General features: G+C 27.0%; 2 protein-coding genes across 6 annotated transcripts in view; both read right to left on the bottom strand.

Annotated features, from left to right (window-relative positions):
* LOC133575917 (uncharacterized) overlaps positions 1 to 1673 on the bottom strand; it is a 32003-nt gene extending 30330 nt beyond the window's left edge. Inside the window, exon 1 of one of the 4 annotated variants that reach the window (XM_072912137.1) lies at positions 1557 to 1673. The gene's annotated coding sequence lies outside the window, so the exon portion shown is untranslated. Of the gene's footprint in view, positions 1 to 850; positions 1010 to 1362; positions 1369 to 1556 lie in introns of those variants that run through there. The other 3 variants (XM_061928838.2, XM_072912139.1, XM_072912138.1) reach the window with 3 other exon arrangements.
* Positions 1674 to 12539: 10866 nt separating this feature from the next.
* cahz (carbonic anhydrase) overlaps positions 12540 to 22800 on the bottom strand; it is a 12771-nt gene continuing 2510 nt past the window's right edge. The window contains exons 3-8 of one of the 2 annotated variants that reach the window (XM_061928187.2): positions 20913 to 20924; positions 20393 to 20499; positions 17911 to 18003; positions 15888 to 15950; positions 15667 to 15822; positions 12540 to 12976 (exon numbers count right to left, since the gene is read on the bottom strand). In XM_061928187.2, coding sequence (XP_061784171.1) covers positions 12857 to 12976; positions 15667 to 15822; positions 15888 to 15950; positions 17911 to 18003; positions 20393 to 20499; positions 20913 to 20924 — 551 coding nt within the window. In that variant the 3' untranslated portion in view covers positions 12540 to 12856. Of the gene's footprint in view, positions 12977 to 15666; positions 15823 to 15887; positions 15951 to 17910; positions 18004 to 20392; positions 20512 to 20912; positions 20925 to 22800 lie in introns of both variants that reach the window. The other variant, XM_061928186.1, reaches the window with a different exon arrangement.

Genomic DNA, 22800 nt, shown 5'->3' with positions numbered 1-22800 from the left:
TTTCTCGACCGATTTGAAAAATTCCAACACCGACCATTTCAACTCATTCAGACTATTCAAGTTTTTTTTTTTCTTTACCATTTTCAAAAACATTCCCGATTTTCCCGAAATTCCCTAATACCACTTACTACTTCAACATTTCTTGAGTGATTTAAACAATTCTAACTCAAACCAATTCAGCTCATTCATGCTCCTAATAATTTTCCAAAAAATCCCACTTTACTCAAAATTCCCAAATTTCCAGGAAGTTCCCATTTAAATGAATGGGACATTTTTCCAGGTTGCACAATTCCCACATTGTTCTACCTATTTAAACCATTCTGACATCAACACATTCCACTCATCCTGGAAATTCAAACAAACATTTTCCCACGTTCAACTAATTTCCAGGAATTACATTTTTCATTACCTTCCGCCCGACTGTAGCTGAGATAGGCTCCAGCGCCCCCCCGCGACCCCAAAGGGAATAAGCGGTAGAAAATGGATGGATGGATGGATTACATTCAAACTAACACTTTCCAAGTTCCAAACCAAATTCCGGTTTTCCTGGAAATTCAAACTATCCTTACATTAAAACTACATTGTCAGCTTTTCACTTCAACTTCTAGTTGTGTTGTATTGTTTCTACTGTGGAGCTCTACTTCGTGGTCAAGTTTACTCACTGCAGGTATTGCGTTTTGCACCGGAAGTAGAAATAAAATCGGCGGCGTGCACCGGAAGTGAAATGGTTGTCGCTAGCTTGTTATATTTATTACACTCACCTCATCGAACACGACGTTATTAAATGGACTGAATGGACAAAATGCGCACGTACATATAAATATAAATAAAAATATGTCTATATACGTACTGTCTGTTTTAGTGCGTCCATGAGCGTGCTAGCCGCTACGTGGCTAAAGCTAACGTTAGCATCGAGCTAATGTGCTTGCTAGTTGTCGCTTTAAACGATGCTAGCTCACAACTGCAGGCTTTCGGTTTCGTTTCAGGCCCACACGACGTCTCACTTATGTAAAACTTCTTCACCGGAAGTTGTAAAAAAAAAAAAAAAAAGCTTTGGAAGTGAGCTAGCTCGTCTTGACTTTGAGCTAAGCTAATGTCGGTCACGTGACTAATCCGCGTTGCCAGACGCATGATAATTATCGTGTTTTGTGTAATAAGTTCCCTTTCCCTACTCCAGTGATCATTTCAAAATCCCACACAAACTTAACCCTGAAATACATTCTACATTAGTAAACGATAGTATTTCTGTTATTTCCTCAAAATATTCCAATTTTAACCTTCTGGTAGGACAGTTTGTCATTTCCCATCTGGCAACGCCATCGTCACATTTATTTGTCAACCTAAAAAATCGCTTTAACTCACTTAAAACTTTTTCAAATGGTCATTTTCAGTGGATGGATGGACACAAAGTTAAAGCGGAAAACTAAATGTCAGCTTAAATCTGTTAAATGACTTAAAAATAATACACATGTTGAAACAAACAAGCCATTTCCGGGCAAACCAACTACTAAAAGTTCGATTTAGAAAGTAAAACATGTCTGTTTAATCTTGTTTACCTTGACAAAATGTCGGAATAGAGGGCAGCAGCGCACACACCTGCGTTCAAGTGAGCGCTGATTGACGTCACCTCATTTATGTGCTGGCCCAATCAGCAGTGACGTCACCTTCTTCCTTCTGAACACGGGAGGGCGCCAAAGTGCAGACAGTGCGTGTTGCGCCTCTTCGCGTGACGTCACTTCCGGTTTCTGCCCGGGCCGAAAAGGACAAAGTTGTTGTTGTGGAGTATATTATGACTGCTGGTTCAAGTCTCAGTCCTGTTACTTATTTTATTATCTTCATGTTTTTAGTTAAACAACTGTAATGTATTTAATGTCAACATGATGTTAGCATCAATGTCACATATGTCATGTTTTTATTTATTCTTTAATGTAAACTCATTGCTGTTACTTTCAGTCCTGTTACTTACTTTATTATGTTCATGTTTTTAGTTAAACGAGTGTAGTGTATTTAATGTCAACATGATGTTAGCATCAATGTCACATATGTCATGTTTTTATTTATTCTTTAATGTAAACTCATTGCTGTTACTTTCAGTCCTGTTACTTACTTGATTATTTTCATGTTTTTAGTTAAACAACTGTAATGTATTTAATATCAACATGATGTTAGCATTAATGTCACATATATCATGTTTTTATTTATTCTTTAATGTAAACTCATTGCTGTTACTTTCAGTCCTGTTACTTACTTTATTATGTTCATGTTTTTAGTTGAATGACTTTAATGTGATTAATGTCAACATGATGTTAGCATTAATAGCAGGTGGTTATATTTAATGTTTTTATTAATTCTGTGATTAAAACTCACTCCTGTTACTTTCAGTCCTGTTACTTACTTTATTATTTTCATGTTTTTAGTTGAATGACTGTAATGTGATTAATGTCAACATGATGTTAGCATTAATGTCACGTGGTTATATGTCATGTTTTTATTCATTCCGTGCTAAAAACTCACTCCTGTTACTTTCAGTCCTGTTACTTACTTTATTATGTTCATGTTTTTAGTTGAATGACTGTAATGTATTTAATGTCAACATGATGTTAGCATTAATGTCACATATGTCATGTTTTTATTTATTCTTTAATGTAAACTCATTGCTGTTACTTTCAGTCCTGTTACTTACTTGATTATTTTCATGTTTTTAGTTAAACAACTGTAATGTATTTAATATCAACATGATGTTAGCATTAATGTCACATATATCATGTTTTTATTTATTCTTTAATGTAAACTCATTGCTGTTACTTTCAGTCCTGTTACTTACTTTATTATGTTCATGTTTTTAGTTGAATGACTGTAATGTGATTAATGTCAACATGATGTTAGCATTAATAGCAGGTGGTTATATTTAATGTTTTCATTAATTCTGTGATTAAAACTCACTCCTGTTACTTTCAGTCCTGTTACTTACTTTATTATTTTCATGTTTTTAGTTGAATGACTTTAATGTGATTAATGTCAACATGATGTTAGCATTAAGAGCAGGTGGTTATATTTAATGTTTTTATTAATTCTGTGATTAAAACTCACTGCTGTTACTTTCAGTCCTGTTACTTATTTTATTATCTTCATGTTTTTAGTTAAACAACTGTAATGTATTTAATGTCAACATGATGTTAGCATCAATGTCACATAAATCATGTTTTTATTTATTCTTTAATGTAAACTCATTGCTGTTACTTTCAGTCCTGTTACTTACTTGATTATTTTCATGTATTTAGTTAAACGACTGTAATGTATTTAATATCAACATGATGTTAGCATCAATGTCACATATGTCATGTTTTTATTAATTCTGTGATTAAAACTCACTGCTGTTACTTTCAGTCCTGTTACTTACTTTATTATGTTCATGTTTTTAGTTGAATGACTGTAATGTATTTAATGTCAACATGATGTTAGCATCAATGTCACATATATCATGTTTTTATTTATTCTTTAATGTAAACTCATTGTTGTTACTTTCAGTCCTGTTACTTACTTTATTATGTTCATGTTTTTAGTTGAATGACTGTAATGTGATTAATGTCAACATGATGTTAGCATTAATGTCACAAATGTCATGCTTTTATTATTATTTTATGTTATTTTTAACTCACTCCTGTTACTTTCAGTCCTGTTACTTACTTTATTATGTTCATGTTTTTAGTTGAATGACTGTCATGTGATTAATGTCAACATGATGTTAGCATCAATGTCACATATGTCATGTTTTTATTTATTCTTTAATGTAAACTCATTGCTGTTACTTTCAGTCCTGTTACTTACTTTATTATGTTCATGTTTTTAGTTGAATGACTGTAATGTGATTAATGTCAACATGATGTTAGCATTATTGTCACAAATGTCATGCTTTTATTATTATTTTATGTTATTTTTAACTCACTCCTGTTACTTTCAGTCCTGTTACTTACTTTATTATGTTCATGTTTTTAGTTGAATGACTGTAATGTGATTAATGTCAACATGATGTTAGCATTAATGTCACATATGTCATTTGTTTATTTATTCTTTAACGAAAACTCACTGCTGTTACTTTCAGTCCTGTTACTTACTTTATTATTTTCATGTTTTTAGTTAAACAACTGTAATGTATTTAATGTCAACATGATGTTAGCATCAATGTCACATGTATCATGTTTTTATTTATTCTTTAATGTAAACTCATTGCTGTTACTTTTATTATTATTTTATGTTATTTTTAACTCACTCTTGTTACTTTCAGTCCTGTTACTTACTTGATTATCTTCATGTTTTTAGTTAAACAACTGTAATGTATTTAATGTCAACATGATGTTAGCATCAATGTCACATATGTCATGTTTTCATTCATTCTGTGATTAAAACTCACTGCTGTTACTTTCAGTCCTGTTACTTACTTTATTATGTTCATGTTTTTAGTTGAATGACTGTAATGTATTTAATGTCAACATGGTGTTAGCATTATTGTCACAAATGTCATGCTTTTATTATTATTTTATGTTATTTTTAACTCACTCCTGTTACTTTCAGTCCTGTTACTTACTTTATTATTTTCATGTTTTTAGTCAAACAACTGTAATGTATTTAATATCAACATGATGTTAGCATTAATGTCACATATATCATGTTTTTATTCATTCTTTAATATACAATCATTGCTGTTACTTTCAGTCCTGTTACTTACTTTATTATTTTCATGTTTTTAATTGAATGACTTTAATGTGATTAATGTCAACATGATGTTAGCATTAATAGCAGGTGGTTATATTTAATGTTTTTTTATTAATTCTGTGATTAAAACTCACTGCTGTTACTTTCAGTCCTGTTACTTACTTTATTATTTTCATGTTTTTAGTTGAATGACTTTAATGTATTTAATATCAACATGATGTTAGCATTAATGTCACATATGTCATGCTTTTATTATTATTTTTATTTTATTTTAACTCACTCCTGTTACTTTCTGTCCTGTTACTTACTTGATTATCTTCATGTTTTTAGTTAAACAACTGCAATGTATTTAATATCAACATGATGTTAGCATTAATGTCACATATGTCATGTTTTTATTTATTCTTTAGTGAAAACTCACTCCCGTTACTTTCAGTCCTGTTACTTACTTAATTATGTTCATGTTTTTAGTTAAACGACTGTAATGTATTTAATATCAACATGATGTTAGCATTAATGTCACATATGTCATGTTTTTATCATTATTTTATTTTATTTTAACTCACTCCTGTTACTTTCAGTCCTGTTACTTACTTTATTATGTTCATGTTTTTAGTTAAACGACTGTAGTGTATTTAATATCAACATGATGTTAGCATTAATGTCACATATATCATGTTTTTATTTATTCTTTAATATACAATCATTGCTGTTACTTCCATGTCATGTTTTTATTTATTCTTTAATGTAAACTCATTGCTGTTACTTTCAGTCCTGTTACTTACTTTATTATTTTCATGTTTTTATTTGAATGACTTTAATGTGATTAATGTCAACATGATGTTAGCATTAATAGCAGGTGGTTATATTTAATGTTTTTATTAATTCTGTGATTAAAACTCACTCCTGTTGCTTTCAGTCCTGTTACTTACTTCATTATGTTCATGTTTTTAGTTAAACGACTGTAATGTATTTAATATCAACATGATGTTAGCATTAATGTCACATATGTCATGCTTTTATTATTATTATTTTTTTTTTTTAACTCACTCCTGTTACTTTCTGTCCTGTTACTTACTTTATTATGTTCATGTTTTTAGTTAAACATCTGTAATGTATTTAATATCAACATGATGTTAGCATCAATGTCACATATGTCATGTTTTCATTAATTCTGTGATTAAAACTCACTGCTGTTACTTTCAGTTCTGTTACTTACTTTATTATGTTCATGTTTTTAGTTAAACAACTGTAATGTATTTAATGTCAACATGATGTTAGCATTAATGTCACATATGTCATGTTTTTATCATTATTTTATTTTATTTTAACTCACTCCTGTTACTTTCAGTCCTGTTACTTACTTTATTATGTTCATGTTTTTAGTTGAATGACTGTAATGTGATTAATGTCAACATGATGTTAGCATTAATAGCAGGTGGTTATATGTCATGTTTTTATTCATTCCGTGCTAAAAACTCACTTCTGTTACTTTCAGTCCTGTTACTTACTTTATTATGTTCATGTTTTTAGTTAAACGACTGTAATGTATTTAATGTCAACATGATGTTAGCATTAATGTCACATATGTCATGTTTTTATTTATTCTTTAATATACAATCATTGCTGTTACTTTCAGTCCTGTTACTTACTTTATTATGTTCATGTTTTTAGTTGAATGACTGTAATGTATCTAATGTCAACATGGTGTTAGCATTAATGTCACATATGTCATGTTTTTATCATTATTTTATTTTATTTTAACTCACTCCTGTTACTTTCAGTCCTGTTACTTACTTTATTATGTTCATGTTTTTAGTTGAATGACTGTAATGTGATTAATGTCAACATGATGTTAGCATTAATAGCAGGTGGTTATATTTAATGTTTTCATTAATTCTGTGATTAAAACTCACTCCTGTTACTTTCAGTCCTGTTACTTACTTCATTATGTTCATGTTTTTAGTTAAACGACTGTAATGTATTTAATATCAACATGATGTTAGCATTAATGTCACATATGTCATGTTTTTATTTATTCTTTAATGTAAACTCATTGCTGTTACTTTCAGTCCTGTTACTTACTTTATTATGTTCATGTTTTTAGTTGAATGACTGTAATGTGATTAATGTCAACATGATGTTAGCATTAATGTCACGTGGTTATATGTCATGTTTTTATTCATTCCGTGCTAAAAACTCACTCCTGTCACTTTCAGTCCTGTTACTTACTTTATTATTTTCATGTTTTTAGTTAAACGACTGTAATGTATTTAATATCAACATGATGTTAGCATTAATGTCACATATATCATGTTTTTATTCATTATTTAATGTAAACTCATTGCTGTTACTTTCAGTCCTGTTACTTACTTTATTATTTTCATATTTTTAGTTGAACGACTGTAATGTATTTAATTTCAACATGATGTTAGCATTAATGTCACGTGGTTATATGTCATGTTTTTATTCATTCCGTGCTAAAAACTCACTCCTGTTACTTTCATATAACACAACTTGTGTAGAAAGTAACACAACAACTTGTGTCAGACTTCATTCCTGTCGTGTTCTTCTCAGCCATCAATGCCTCTTTCATTTCCTGAGGGATACCATGCACGCACACACACACACACACACACACACACACACACACACACACACACACACACACACACACACACACACACACACACACACACACACACACACACACACACACACGCACACACATTGTTGCATGTATGGTGTAGCTGCCAGGTTGTTAGTTGTGTGACTGCAAGCGTGACAGAAATGATGATAATTATTCATAATGACCACGAAGATAATTAATGAGAGATAATTATTCATAATTACGATGATGAGCATTAATGAGACACGGAAGTAAACAAGTTGGGATTACAGCGTGGCAGAAAAAGGATGTTTGTGTTCCAGTGTGTGTGTGTGTGTGTGTGTGTGTGTATTTCATGCACACTCAGTTCAAATAAAAGTACTTTATTTTAAATTGTATTTTAATTTTGTATTTTTGAAGTTTTTATTGATTTGATTTTGATTTTAGGAATAATTTTTTGATTTAAAAAGTTGTTTTCCAAGTTGCATTTTTATTTTAGGAGTGATGTCATCATTTTAATTTAAACATTTTTTTCTTCTTCTTAATTTTCATTTAAAAAACTGATTTATTTCTGGATTACTTAAAGAAGTTTTATTTTCTTATTAGCATTTTTATTTCATGATTTATTTGATGCATGTTATGATTTTTTTCAATCAGTATTATTTTTGTTTTGTATTATTACATTTTTATTTTAAGTGTACTTTTTTCATTTCCCCAAATTCTATTATAATTGTATTTCATTTTAGGAGTACTTTTACAAATTGTGATATTTTAAAAAAATGTTTATTTTGTATTTATTTTAGAAGTACTTTCTTAATTTTCATTTGATATATTTTTTTTAAATAATTGTCATTTTTATATCTTGAGTAACCAAAACATTTTATTTTACTAATATCATTTTTATTTTTAGGATTTATTTGAATCATTTGTTATATTTGTTGTTGTTTTTCTTTTAGTATTATTCCATTTTTACTTTAAGAGTACTTTTTTATTTGAAATGTTTATTTTTTCAAATCCTAGTATAATTTTATTTTTTATTCCAGGGGTGCTTTTTCTAATTTCTAATTATGTTTTACTATTAATATATTTTAATTTTAGGGGTATTTTGTTTTTTTCCTTTCCATATAAAAATAATTGTCATTATATTTTTCAAAGTAAATGTAATTTTATTATCAACATTATCAATTTTATTTTTGTATTACTTATTACTTTTGAAATTTTTTTAATCGGTATTATTCTTTTTGTTTTGTAGTATTGCATTTTCATTTTGGGAGTTTTTTTTTTAATTTAAAAGGTTTTTCTTTTCAAATGTTTTAGTTTATAGTTTTATTTTTACTGTAGAACTATTTTCTCTATTAAAATGTTGTTATTATTACTTAAGGTTTTGGGTTTGTTTGTTTTTTAGGGTTACTTTCTTTATTTTCTTTTTAATTTAAAATGTCATTTTTATTTTAGGGATACCTAAATGTTTATTTTATTATTTTAATTTGTATTTTAAAATGTATTATATATTTCATAAATCAGTATTATGTATTATGTTTTTTTATATTAGGCTTTTTAAAGTATTTTTTTAATTTAAAAAGTTATTTTTAAAATTCTATTATAACCTAATTTTCATCCCAGGTGTACTTTAATTTATTTTATTTTATATTTTGTCATTGCTATTTTAATTTTTTAGGCATATTTTTTTGTAAATGTTTAAACTTTTTTTTTGTATTTTTTTGTGTTAGGGTTATTTAAACAATAATTGTATTATTTTTTTATTTTTTTATTTATTTGATAATTTGTCAAATTCTTTAATTCAGTTTTATTTTATTTTAGGAGTGCGTTTTCAATGTCATTCTTAATTTTATTTTATAATTACTGAGTACTTTTATATTTTATAACATTTTATTTTTTGAATTTTCCTCATACTTTCTTAATTAAGCAATATTTCTTACATAATTTATTATTATTATTTTATTTATATATTGAGGGTTCATAATTATTAAGAATAAAAATAAATGAATAAATTGTCAAATATTTCCCCCAAATGATCTACTATTGTGTGAGTGTACAGTACACAGTATGCAGTATACAGTATATAATGTGCAGTATTCAGTATATAATATGATACAACATGCAGTATACAGTATACAGTACACAGTATGCAGTATACTATATTTATACCAAAGGATGTTTTCTTCCTGGGTGTTGTTGACTGATAAGCGTTTCATGTTCCGATAAAAGAGCCCGCCTGCGTCCCACCTCAGAGTTGTGTAAGACTGATAAGGCGACGGAGTAGACCACACCCACAGAATAGACCACACCCACAAACACACCAGCATGAAAAATGAGAGCAACATAAAAATATCCATGACGATCACATACACATGCGTCATGGCCAAAGTAAACAATGACATCAATTCGTAGTTTTTAATAGATTGTTTTGTTTTGTACTACCAAGTATTTAAATATACTGGGATCAAATACTTATCAAATAGTACTAATTTGATCAAGTCTATTTCCTGTTTTTGTTTCCATAAAATATGTCATGTTCATATTTTCACTATTTTCACAATTATTTCTTCATTTTTGGATTACTTTATTATCATTTTAGGAATCATTTGGTAATTACTAGATTTTTTTTTTTTACATGTATTAATTTTCCTTTTTTTTTTTTTAATGTTGTGAATTTATTAATTTCCTTTTTTTAAAATACATTTATTTTCCTTTTCGGAATACTGCACTTTAATATAAAACAACATCTAAATTTGTTATTGCTTGTATTGCTTTATTTCTATTTAAGAAATACTTTAAGATGTAAAACATTTTAATTTCTAAAATTGTTATTTAATTTTTATTTATTTATTTACTACATTAAAAAACAAAAACATAATTATTGTTTTTTATTTAAAAAAAATCATTAACATTTTAATGTTGTATTTTTCGATTTAAAAATATAATTTTATTATTATCATTATTAGTTTTTAATATTGTTTTGTTTTGTTTTAGTAGTAATACTGATGATAATAATTATTAAGGGTGAACTCACAAAACTCGCAGAGAATCAATCATTTATTTATTTTACATTAATTATTAAAAATAATATTATTCTTATGATTTTAGGAAAGAAAAATAGAAAAGAGGAATACAAATAATGATGCTAGTAATAATAATATTTTTATTAGGTGATCAAATATTTTAGATATTATTTTATACATAATACATTTTATAAAATTAATGATGTATTATTATAACTTATATATTAATCACATATAATTTGAATTATATTATAGAAATATCATATATTATCAATGTTTTATTGCATTTAAATAATAAACATTATTGCAGGAATTGTAAAATCAATTAAATGTTGAGAAAATGTACCATTAAATATGTTCATATTTGAGTATTAAAATACTTATTAAATAACTAATTAAACATTAGAAAAAGTACCCTTAAAATAAAAAATAAAATTATAATAGGATTTGACAAAAATCAACATTTTAAATAAAAAAGTACTCTTAAAATTAAAATGTAATAATACAAAAAGAAAAAAAACTAACACTGATGCATTTTTTTTGGTAAAATTAATACAATAAATCCTAAAAATAAAAATGATATTAGTAAAATAACATATATATATAAAATGACAATTATTTAAAAACATTATCAAATTAAAATTAAGACAAAAAAAACATTAATAAAATTACAAAAATATCACAAATTATTAAAGTACTCCTGAAATAAAATAAAACTATTATATCATTTGTGGAAAAAATGGTTTGAAATAAAAAAAAGTACCACTAAAATAAAAATGTCATAATACCAAACAAAAATAATACTGATTGAAAAAAGAAATCATAAAATGTATCAAATAAATCCTGAAATATAAATGTTAATAATAAAATAAAACTTATTGAGGTGATACAGAAATACATCTGATGATATTTATTGATTTGAAAGTTGACCATTAAATATTTTCAGTCATATTTGAGTATTAAAATACTTCTTAAACTGCAAAAATCAGTCATGATAAGTTATGAATATTAATTGTTAAGATTAGTGATGCAACAGAGTTTGTTACTTTTATTGGAAGCCACTGAATTACTACTACTAATAATAATACTTATAATAATAATAATAATAATAATAATAATAATAATAATAATAATAATAATAATAATACTGATTATGAATATCTTATTTAACTTTTAGATTACTTAATTTTTATTTTTTATATATTTATTCATCTTACTATTGTATATTTATTTTAGGAGTATTTTTTCCCAAAATGTTATCCTCTTTATATTTTTATTTATTTATTTTGGTGCTAATTTAATAATTTCCATAAGCTAGCATGCTATCTTAACAGAGAGGCGGCCATTTTGGTGATTGCAATATTTTGCTAGCTTCATTTCAATGAATTGATTGCAGAAATATAGTGAAAACAAATAAATTGTACTATCTGTCACACTAATACATCATTGCAGGTGTTAATTTAATTTTAAAAGGAACTTTAATGGTAAAAAAAAAAAAATAGCTTTTGGAAATGAGCTAGCGTGCTATCTTAAGAGAGAGGCGGCCATTTTGGTGATTGCAATATTTTTCTAGCTTTTTTTCTATGAATTGATTGAAGAAATATAGTAAAAACAGTTAAATTGTAGTATCTGTCACACTAATAAATCATTACAGTTGTAAAATGTATTTTAAAAGGAGGTTGAATGGCTAAAAAATGCTTTTGGAAATAAACTAGTTTAACCGACAGGCAACCATTTTGGGGATTTTCATATTTTGCTAACTTGTTTTCTATGAATTGATTGAAGAAATATAGTAAAAACAGTTAAATTGTAGTATCTGTCACACTAATAAATCATTACGGATGTTACATTGATTTTAAAAAGGAAATTTAATGGCAAAAAAACAAACTATTTTTGAAGTGAGCTAGTTTCACAGACAGGCAGCCATTTTGGGGATTTTCATATTTTGCTAACTTGTTTTCTACGAATTGATTGAAGAAATATAGTAAAAACTGGTGAATTGTAGTATCTGTCACACTAATAAATCATTAGAGAGGAACTTCAATGCTAAAAAAAATAAGATTTTGGAAATGTGCTCGCGTGCTATCTTAACAGCCATTTTGCTAGCTTGTTTTCAATGAATTGATTGAAGAAATATAGTAAAAACTGGTGAATCGTAGTATCTGTCACACTAATAAATCATTACAGATGTTGCATTGATTTTAAAAGGAGGTTTAATGGTAAACAAACAACAACAACAAAACAACGAGCTAGTTTGCTAGACATGCTGCTATTTTGAAGCATATCCTCGGACGGTCACATGAGGGTCACCTGAGGGTCACATGAGGGTCACATGAGGGTCACATGAGGGTCACATGAGGGTCACATGATAGCTAAATAAGGCACAAAGATGTGTAGGAGACATTTGAATACTTTCAGAGTGTGGCAAAGAGCGAAACACTTTCAACGGTCGCCATGTGACGTTGAGAGAAAGTGAAAGTGAAAGTGAAAGTGAAAGCGAAGGTGGCGTGGCTCATTTGAAGGAGGCGCGGACCTGGCGACCCTTCAAAGGCTGAGGAGGTCTGTAGTTGTCCACCATGCAGCTAGGAGACTCTCCTTCTGCGCTGAACTGCAGACCACGGAACTTGGCCATCTAGGAAGAGATATCGATGATATCATCACGTCTGTATCGTCCTCCACGTCTACCAATATGAATAAATATCAATAAACAGGAATATGATCACATCTATATCGTCCTCCACGTCTACCACGATGAATAAATACCAATAAACATGAATATGATCACATCTGTATCGTCCTCCACGTCTACCAATATGAATAAATATCAATAAACATCAATATCATCAGGTCTGTATCGTCCTCCAACGCTACCAATATGAATAAATGTCAATAAACATCAATATCATCACGTCTGTATCGTCCTCCACATCTACCTATATGAATAAATATCAACATGATATCACGTCTGTATCGTACTCTAGCCCGAGGCCAGAAAAAGTTACGAGTGTCAGCACTTTGATAAAGAAGGTGAGAAAAACTAATTTCATTCATCCTTTATTATTGCATGTTCTGACCTCATTATTCTTGATATACATCATATAAATATATTATAATTTTATTATTATTATATCATATTTTATCATATTTATTTTATCATATTATTTTATCATATTATATGTATTTATATTTATCACATTATTTTTTTGGGGGGGAAATTGTTCAGTTTTTGTATTATTCATTTTTGGATTCATTTTCAAATTCATGACAAAAATGTATTTTGTATTTTTTAAATATATTTATTTTTTATTTATGATTAATATACTTTAATACAAAAAAATCTCATTTTTAGATTATTATTAGTATTATTTAGGAGTATTTTAACATTAAAAAATATTTAAAAAATAAAATAGAATCAATCATTATTCTCTATAAAATGTCTTTTATATTTCATGCCTGGAACACATGAATTATTAATTAATTTAATTATTATTATATCATATTTTATCATATTTATTTTTTCATATTATCACATTAATTATTTGGGGAAAATGTGTTAGTTTATGTATTATCAATTCTTAGATGTATTTTCAAATTCATTAAAAAAAAATGTATTTTTCATTTTTTAAATATATTTATTTTTCATTTATGATTAATGTAATTTTATACAAAAAAATATAATTTTAAATTATCATTAGTATTATTTATGAGTATTTTAACATAAAGAAAAAATATATATTTTAAATAAAATCAATCACTATTCTCTATAAAATGTCTTAATATTTTATGTCTGGAACACATTAATTATTAATTAATTGTATTATTATTTTATTATATTTCTACACATGTAAGTTAAATGATTCTTAATTTTTATCACATTAATTATTTGAGGAAAATTGTTCAGTTTTTGTATTATTAATTTTTATATTTATTTTAAAATTTATAACAAAAAATTATTTTTCATTTTTTAAATATAGACATTTTTCATTTATGCTTAATGTGATTTTATAAAAAATAAAAAATAAGTAATTTTTTAAATTATTATTATTTAGGAGTATTTTAACATAAAAAATATATATAATCAATCAATATTCTTTATAAAATGTCTTAATATTTAATGTCTGGAACACATGAATTATTGATCAATTGTATTATCATTTTGTCATATTTATAGTTAAGTGATTCTTGATTATTATTATTTGGGGAAATCGTTCAGTTTTTGTACTGTTAATTATTAGATGTATTTTCAAAAAAAATAAAAATAATAATAAAATATTTTATTTAAGTTTAATAAAAAAATCCAATTTCATAATTATTAGTAGTATTATTTAGGAGTATTTTAAAATTTAAAAATATATATTTTGAATAAAATCAATCATTATTCTCTATCAATATCTGGAACACATCAATTATCGCGCTTAGTGAACTTTATTATTTAATGATTTATTTTAGCATATTTATACGCTTTTTGGCTAAATAATAATAAGTGAACAATTATTAATTATTAATGGTAATCATATTATTTCCTTTGGGAAAAATAGGTTGGTGTCTTCCCAATTATTATTATTATTTTTTATTATTTTCATATTATTAAAAAAAGTGTGTTGATTGTCACAAAATGTTTTAATGACAACACAAACATTATTTTTCATATTAGAGATGTAATCTTTCTTCACACGAGTCATGTGACCAAAATGATGAAGAATATCATCAATATCTTTATTTTTCCTCACAGATTTATTTAAAAAAAAAAATTGTTATTACTTTATTATTATTTTTAGGATTACGGTTTTATTTTTGTCGTATTTATTCTTTTTATTGTATTTTTATTTTAGGAGTATTTTTTTATGAAATGTTGTCATTTTATGTTAATATTTCTACTAGGGCTACTTTATTTTTTATTTTACATTTTATTAAATTATTTTGTTGATAAAGTAATGAACGTGATTTAAAAAAAAAACACATCTAATTTTTATTAGTATTATTTTGTTCCTATTTTAGGATTACTGTTTTGTTGTTGTCGTATTTATTATTATTATTATTATTATTATGAGTATTTTTTTCTGAAATGTAACCATTTTTATGTTAATATTTATTTTAGGGCTACTTTATTATTTATTTTTGTTTTTATTTTTAGAGTACTGTACTTGATTAAAAAAAACACATTTTATTTTTATTTTTCTATTTTAGGAGTGATTAAAATATTCCAAAATGTCAATAATTAATTAATTAAATGCATCATAATTTTAATTGTAAATGTTTACATTTTTTGAAGGTCTTCGTATTAAACGTATTGACCTTGAATATGATTGGTGTTGGCAGTACCTGGGCGGGGCTGACGCTGATTGGCTCCCTGAGGACGATCCAGGTGACGCTCTCCAGCAGAGGGGGCGTGGTCAGAGAGCCGTCGTACGTCCAGTAGTCCAAGGAGGCGGGAAGAAGAGTCTTGGGGTCAAAGTTGGAGAAGCTGCTCTGTTTGCCCTGGCGGAGGTCGTCAAGCGTTACAAATGAAGAAGAATCCACAAAAATATGAACATTTGTTGTACTTTGGTCTTGATGGCGTCTAAAGCATCCAGAACTTTCTGCAGCTTGGGGTTGGCGGCACCGATCTGACAGGAGAAACATGATTTAGGGATCATTCTGGCAGCACTATGTTTGAAATATCTATAATAATAATAATGATAATAATAACAATAACAATATAATAAATAACAATAATAATAACATGAATAATAATAACATTAACAATTATATAATTATTGTTAATAATATTAATAGTAATAATAATAATAGCTCATATTTATAATAATATTTATAATAATAACAACAATAATTATATAATAATTAATAATAATATTAATACTAATAATAACAATTATCATTATTATATGAATAATATTGAAAATTATATTATTATTCTTAATAATAATAATGATGACAATAATAATAATAATAATAATAATAACAATAATACTATTAATATTAATAATAATAATGACAATAATAATAATAATAATGATAATGACAATAATAATAATATTAATAATAATAATAATGATATCATTGTAATGTTAATATTTTATATTTATGATAATAGCAATAATAATAATAATAATAATGATAGTAATAATAATAATTATGATGATAACAATCATAATAATAATAATAATTATGATATCATTGTAATGATAATATTTTATATTTATGATAATAACAATAATAATGATAATAATAATAATAATAATAATAATAATAATAATAATAATGATAATAATAGTAATAATTATGATGATAACAATCATAATAATAATAATAATAATAGTAATTATATTAATAATAATAATGATGATGATAATAATCATAATAATAATGGTAATAATAATAATAATAATGATAATAATAATAATGATAGTAATAATAATAATTATGATGATAACAATCATAATAATAATAATAATAATGATATCATTGTAATGATAATATTTTATATTTATGATAATAACAATGATAATAATAATGATAATAATAATAATAATAATAATAATGATAATAATAATAATAATTATGATGATAACAATCATAATAATAATAATAATAATAATAATAATAATAATAATAATGATAGTAATAATAATAATTATGATGATAACAATCATAATAATAATAATAATAATAATAATGATATCATTGTAATGATAATATTTTATATTTATGATAATAACAATGATAATAATAATGATAATAATAATAATAATAATAATGATAATAATAGTAATAATTATGATGATAACAATCATAATAATAATAATAATAATAATAATAATAGTAATTATATTAATAATAATAATGATGATGATAATAATCATAATAATAATAATAATAATAATAATGGTAATAATAATAATAATAATAATGATAATAATAATAATGATCGTAATAATAATAATTATGATGATAACAATCATAATAATAATAATAATAATGATATCATTGTAATGATAATATTTTATATTTATGATAATAACAATGATAATAATAATGATAATAATAATAATAATAATAATAATGATAATAATAATAATAATTATGATGATAGCAATCATAATAATAATAATAATAATAATAATAATAGTAATTATATTAATAATAATAATGATGATGATAATAATTATGATAATAATAATAATAATAATAATAATAATAATAATAATAATAATAATAATAATAATAATAGTAATAATAATAAATAAAATAATAATAATAATGATAATATTTCTGGGATCAAAAACTTTTTTCCAAAAGGAGTAAAAATAAATAATAATTATTGTTATTAATATTAGTAATAATAGTGATAATAATAATAAAAATAATAATAACAATAATAATAATAATAATAATATAAATTAATATTTATAATAATTATTATTATGGAAATAATAATAATAATAATAATAATAATACTACTACTACGACTAATAATAATAATAATAATAATGATAATAACAATAATAATAATAATAATAATAATAATAGTAATAATAATAATAATAATAATAATACTGAAGTTACCTTGAGGAAAACTCCAACAACTGCAAGTCCATCAGGTTGACTGGCCGCTTCTCCAAAACTTGCATATTTGGTGTTCCAGTGCACCAGGTGAAGCTACACAGCAAATACTTAGAATATTACTCATGTTTCTATGAAAAGTACTGCAATACTATACAAATAATTAGACTATTACACATATTTCTATGGAAAGTACTGCAATACTACACGTGATATAATTTTAGTATTTTCTAATAGTACTGTAGCATTTAAGTGATAATACTGTAGTTTTTTGTAATGTTACCGTAGTATTTGATGATAATATTGTAGTTTTTATCGATACTATTCTAGTGTTTGATAATATTACTGTTGTATGTTGTAAGAATATTGTAGTATTTTGTGAATATTGTTGTACTATTTTGTTGTATTACTGTAATATTTCGTGTTAATTATGTAGTATTTTGTAATATTACTGTAGTAATTTGTCATAACACTTTAGTACTTTTTGTCAATACTGTAGTATTTCGTAATATCAACAGTGTACTTTGCGACATTTACTGTTGTATTTTGTGATATTGCTGTAGTAATTTGTTATAATACTTTAGTGTTGGTGATAAAACGGAGTATTTTGTGTTAATAATGTAATGTTTTTTGATAATACTGTAATATATTCGATAATACTGTAGTATATTTGATAATACTGTACTATATTCAATAATACTGTAGTGTGTGGTGATATTACTGTAGTAGCTTGTAATATTACTGTTTTATGTTGTTATACTACTATAGTACAATACGACAATAATGTAGTATGTTGTGATAATACTCTAATACTTACTGATAATAATGTAGTATGTTGTGATAATACTGTAATACTTACTGATAATATTGTAGCATGTTGTGATAATGCTGTAGTATGTTGTGATATCACTGTTGTATTTAGTGATAGTACGGTAGTATTTTGGGATATTACTATGATTTAGTAATAGTACTGCAATATTTTGTGATACCACTGTAGTATGTTGTGATAATACTGAAGTATTTTGTGATAATACTCTAATATTTAATGATAGTACTGTTGTGCTATTACTGTTTTATTTAGTGATAGTACGGTAGTATTTTGTGATAAAGCTGGGATATTACTGTAGTATTTAGTGATATTACTGTAGTATTTTGTGATATTACTGTCGTATTTAGTGCTAGTACTGTAGTACTTTGTGACAGTACTGTAGTATTTAGTGATATTACTGTAGTATTTACTGATATATTACTGTAGTATTTAGTGATAAATTACTGTAGTATTTAGTGATATTACTGTAGTACTTTGTGACAGTACTGTAGTATTTAGTGATATTATTGTAGTATTTAGTGATATATTACTGTAGTATTTAGTGATATTACTGTAGTACTTTGTGACAGTACTGTAGTATTTAGTGATATTATTGTAGTATTTAGTGATATATTACTGTAGTATTTAGTGATATTATTGTAGTATTTAGTGATATATTACTGTAGTATTTAGTGATATTATTGTAGTATTTGGTGATATATTACTGTAGTATTTAGTGATATATTATTGTAGTATTTAGTGATATTACTGTAGTACTTTGTGACAGTACTGTAGTATTTAGTGATATTATTGTAGTATTTAGTGATATATTACTGTAGTACTTTGTGACAGTACTGTAGTATTTAGTTATATTATTGTAGTATTTAGTGATGTATTACTGTAGTATTTAGTGATATTATTGTAGTATTTAATGATATATTACTGTAGTATTTAGTGATATATTATTGTAGTATTTAGTGATATTACTGTAGTACTTTGAGACAGTACTGTAGTATTTAGTGATATATTGTAGTATTTAGTGATATATTACTGTCGTATTTAGTGATATTACTGTAGTACTTTGTGACAGTACTGTAGTATTTAGTGATATTATTGTAGTATTTAGTGATATATTACTGTAGTATTTAGTGATATTACTGTAGTACTTTGTGACAGTACTGTAGTATTTAGTGATATTATTGTAGTATTTAGTGATATACTACTGTAGTATTTAGTGATATTATTGTAGTATTTAATGATATATTACTGTAGTATTTAATGATATATTATTGTAGTATTTAGTGATATTGCTGTAGTATTTAGTGATATATTACTATAGTATTTAGTGATATATTACTGTAGTATTTAATGATACAGTAGTGTAGTAGTACTAGGTGACACTAGTGTAGTAGTAGCACTAGGTGACAGTAGTGTAGTAGTACTAGGTGACAGTAGTGTAGTAGTACTAGGTGACAGTAGTGTTGTAGTACTAGGTGACAGTAGTGTAGTAGTACTAGGTGCCAGTAGTGTAGTAGTACTAGGTGCCAGTAGTGTAGTAGTACTAGGTGACAGTAGTGTAGTAGTACTAGGTGACAGTAGTGTAGTAGTACTAGGTGACAGTGGTGTAGTAGTAGTACTATGTGTCAGTAGTGTAGTAGTACTATGTGTCAGTAGTACCTCACAGGGGAAGGTGATACCACAGAGGGTGTGTTCGGAGCCCCGATCATCGCTGGCCCCCCAGTGGAAATGAAACTGCTTCAGACGATATTTTCCTGAGATGGGACCTCCCGTCAGAGCTGGGATCAAATATACACATTGTACTATTTTATACACAATGTAGTATTTTATACACATTGTAGTATTTGTCTACTTTGAAGTACTTGGTACCGGGTGGAGACGGACCTCCTGTCAGAGCTGGGATTGAACATACACACTCTAGTATTGACTCTAGTATTGTATACACTCTAGCATTGACTCTAGTATTTACTGTAGTATTTGTGTACTTTGAAGTACTTGGTACCGGGTGGAGGCGGACCTCCTGTCAGAGCTGGGATCAAACATACAAACTCTAGTATTGACTCTAGTATTTTATACACGCTAGTATTTACTCTAGTATTTTATACACTCTAGTATTTTATACACTGTAGTATTTGTGTAATTTGAAGAACTAGTTGAAGTGTACTGGGTGGAGGCGGACCTCCTGTCAGAGCTGGGATAAAACATACACACTATAGTATTGACTCTAGTATTTTATACACTCTAGTATTGACTCTAGTATTGACTCTAGTATTTACTGTAGTATTTGTGGACTTTGAAGTACTTGGTACCGGGTGGAGGCGGACCTCCTGTCAGTGCTGGGATCAAACATACACACTCTAGTATTGACTCTAGTATTTTATACACTCTTGTATTGACTCTAGTATTGACTCTAGTATTTACTGTAGTATTTGTGGACTTTGAAGTACTTGGTACCGGGTGGAGGCGGACCTCCTGTCAGAGCTGGGATAAAACATACACACTCTAGTATTGACTCTAGTATTTTATATACTCTAGTATTGACTCTAGTATTTTATACACTCTAGTATTGGCTCTAGTATTGACTCTAGTATTTACTGTAGTATTTGTGGACTTTGAAGTACTTGGTACCGGGTGGAGGCGGACCTCCTGTCAGAGCTGGGATCAAACATACACACTCTAGTATTTTATACACATTGTAGTATTTTATACACTCTAGTATTTTATACAATGTAGTATTTGTGTACTTTGAAGTACTTGGTACCGGGTGGAGGCGGACCTCCTGTCAGAGCTGGGATCAAACATACACACTCTAGTATTGACTCTAGTATTTTATACACTCTAGTATTGACTCTAGTATTTTATACACTCTTGTATTGACTCTAGTATTTACTGTAGTATTTGTCTACTTTGAAGTACTTGGTACCAGGTGGAGGCGGACCTCCTGTCAGAGCTGGGATCAAACCTACACATTGTAGTATTATACACACATTGTAGTATTTTATACACTGTAGTATTTGTCTACTTTGAAGTACTTGGTACCGGGTGGAGGCGGACCTCCTGTCAGAGCTGGGATCAAACATACACACTCTAGTATTGACTCTAGTATTTTATACACTCTAGTATTGACTCTAGTATTGTATACACTCTAGTATTGACTCTAGTATTTACTGTAGTATTTGTCTACTTTGAAGTACTTGGTACCGGGTGGAGGCGGACCTCCTGTCAGAGCTGGGATCAAACATACACACTCTAGTATTGACTATAGTATTTTATACACTGTAGTATTTACTCTAGTATTTTATACACTGTAATATTTGTCTACTTTGAAGTACTTGGTACCGGGTGGAGGCGGACCTCCTGTCAGAGCTGGGATCAAACATACACACTCTAGTATTGACTCTAGTATTTTATACACTCTTGTATTGACTCTAGAATTTACTGTAGTATTTGTGGACTTTGAAGTACTTGGTACCGGGTGGAGGCGGACCTCCTGTCAGAGCTGGGATCAAACCTACATATTGTAGTATTTTATACACATTGTAGTATTTTATACACAGTAGTATTTGTCTACTTTGAAGAACTTGGTACCGGGTGGAGGCGGACCTCCTGTCAGAGCTGGGATCAAACATACACACTCTAGTATTGACTCTAGTATTTTATACACTCTAGTATTGACTCTAGTATTTACTGTAGTATTTGTGGACTTTGAAGTACTTTGTACCGGGTGGAGGCGGACCTCCTGTCAGAGCTGGGATCAAACCTACACATTGTAGTATTATACACACATTGTAGTATTTTATACACTGTAGTATTTGTCAACTTTGAAGTACTTGGTACCGGGTGGAGGCGGACCTCCTGTCAGAGCTGGGATCAAACCTACACATTGTAGTATTTTATACACATTGTAGTGTTTTATACACTCTAGTATTTTATACAATGTAGTATTTGTGTACTTTGAAGTACTTGGTACCGGGTGGAGGCGGCCCTCCTGTCAGAGCTGGGATCAAACATACACACTCTAGTATTGACTCTAGTATTTTATACACTCTAGTATTGACTCTAGTATT

This window comes from Nerophis lumbriciformis, linkage group LG33, assembly GCF_033978685.3.
Source record: "Nerophis lumbriciformis linkage group LG33, RoL_Nlum_v2.1, whole genome shotgun sequence".
NCBI lineage: Eukaryota > Metazoa > Chordata > Actinopteri > Syngnathiformes > Syngnathidae > Nerophis > Nerophis lumbriciformis.
Note: the sequence above shows the minus strand (reverse complement) of the source record. Positions and strands in the feature narration are given on the sequence as shown.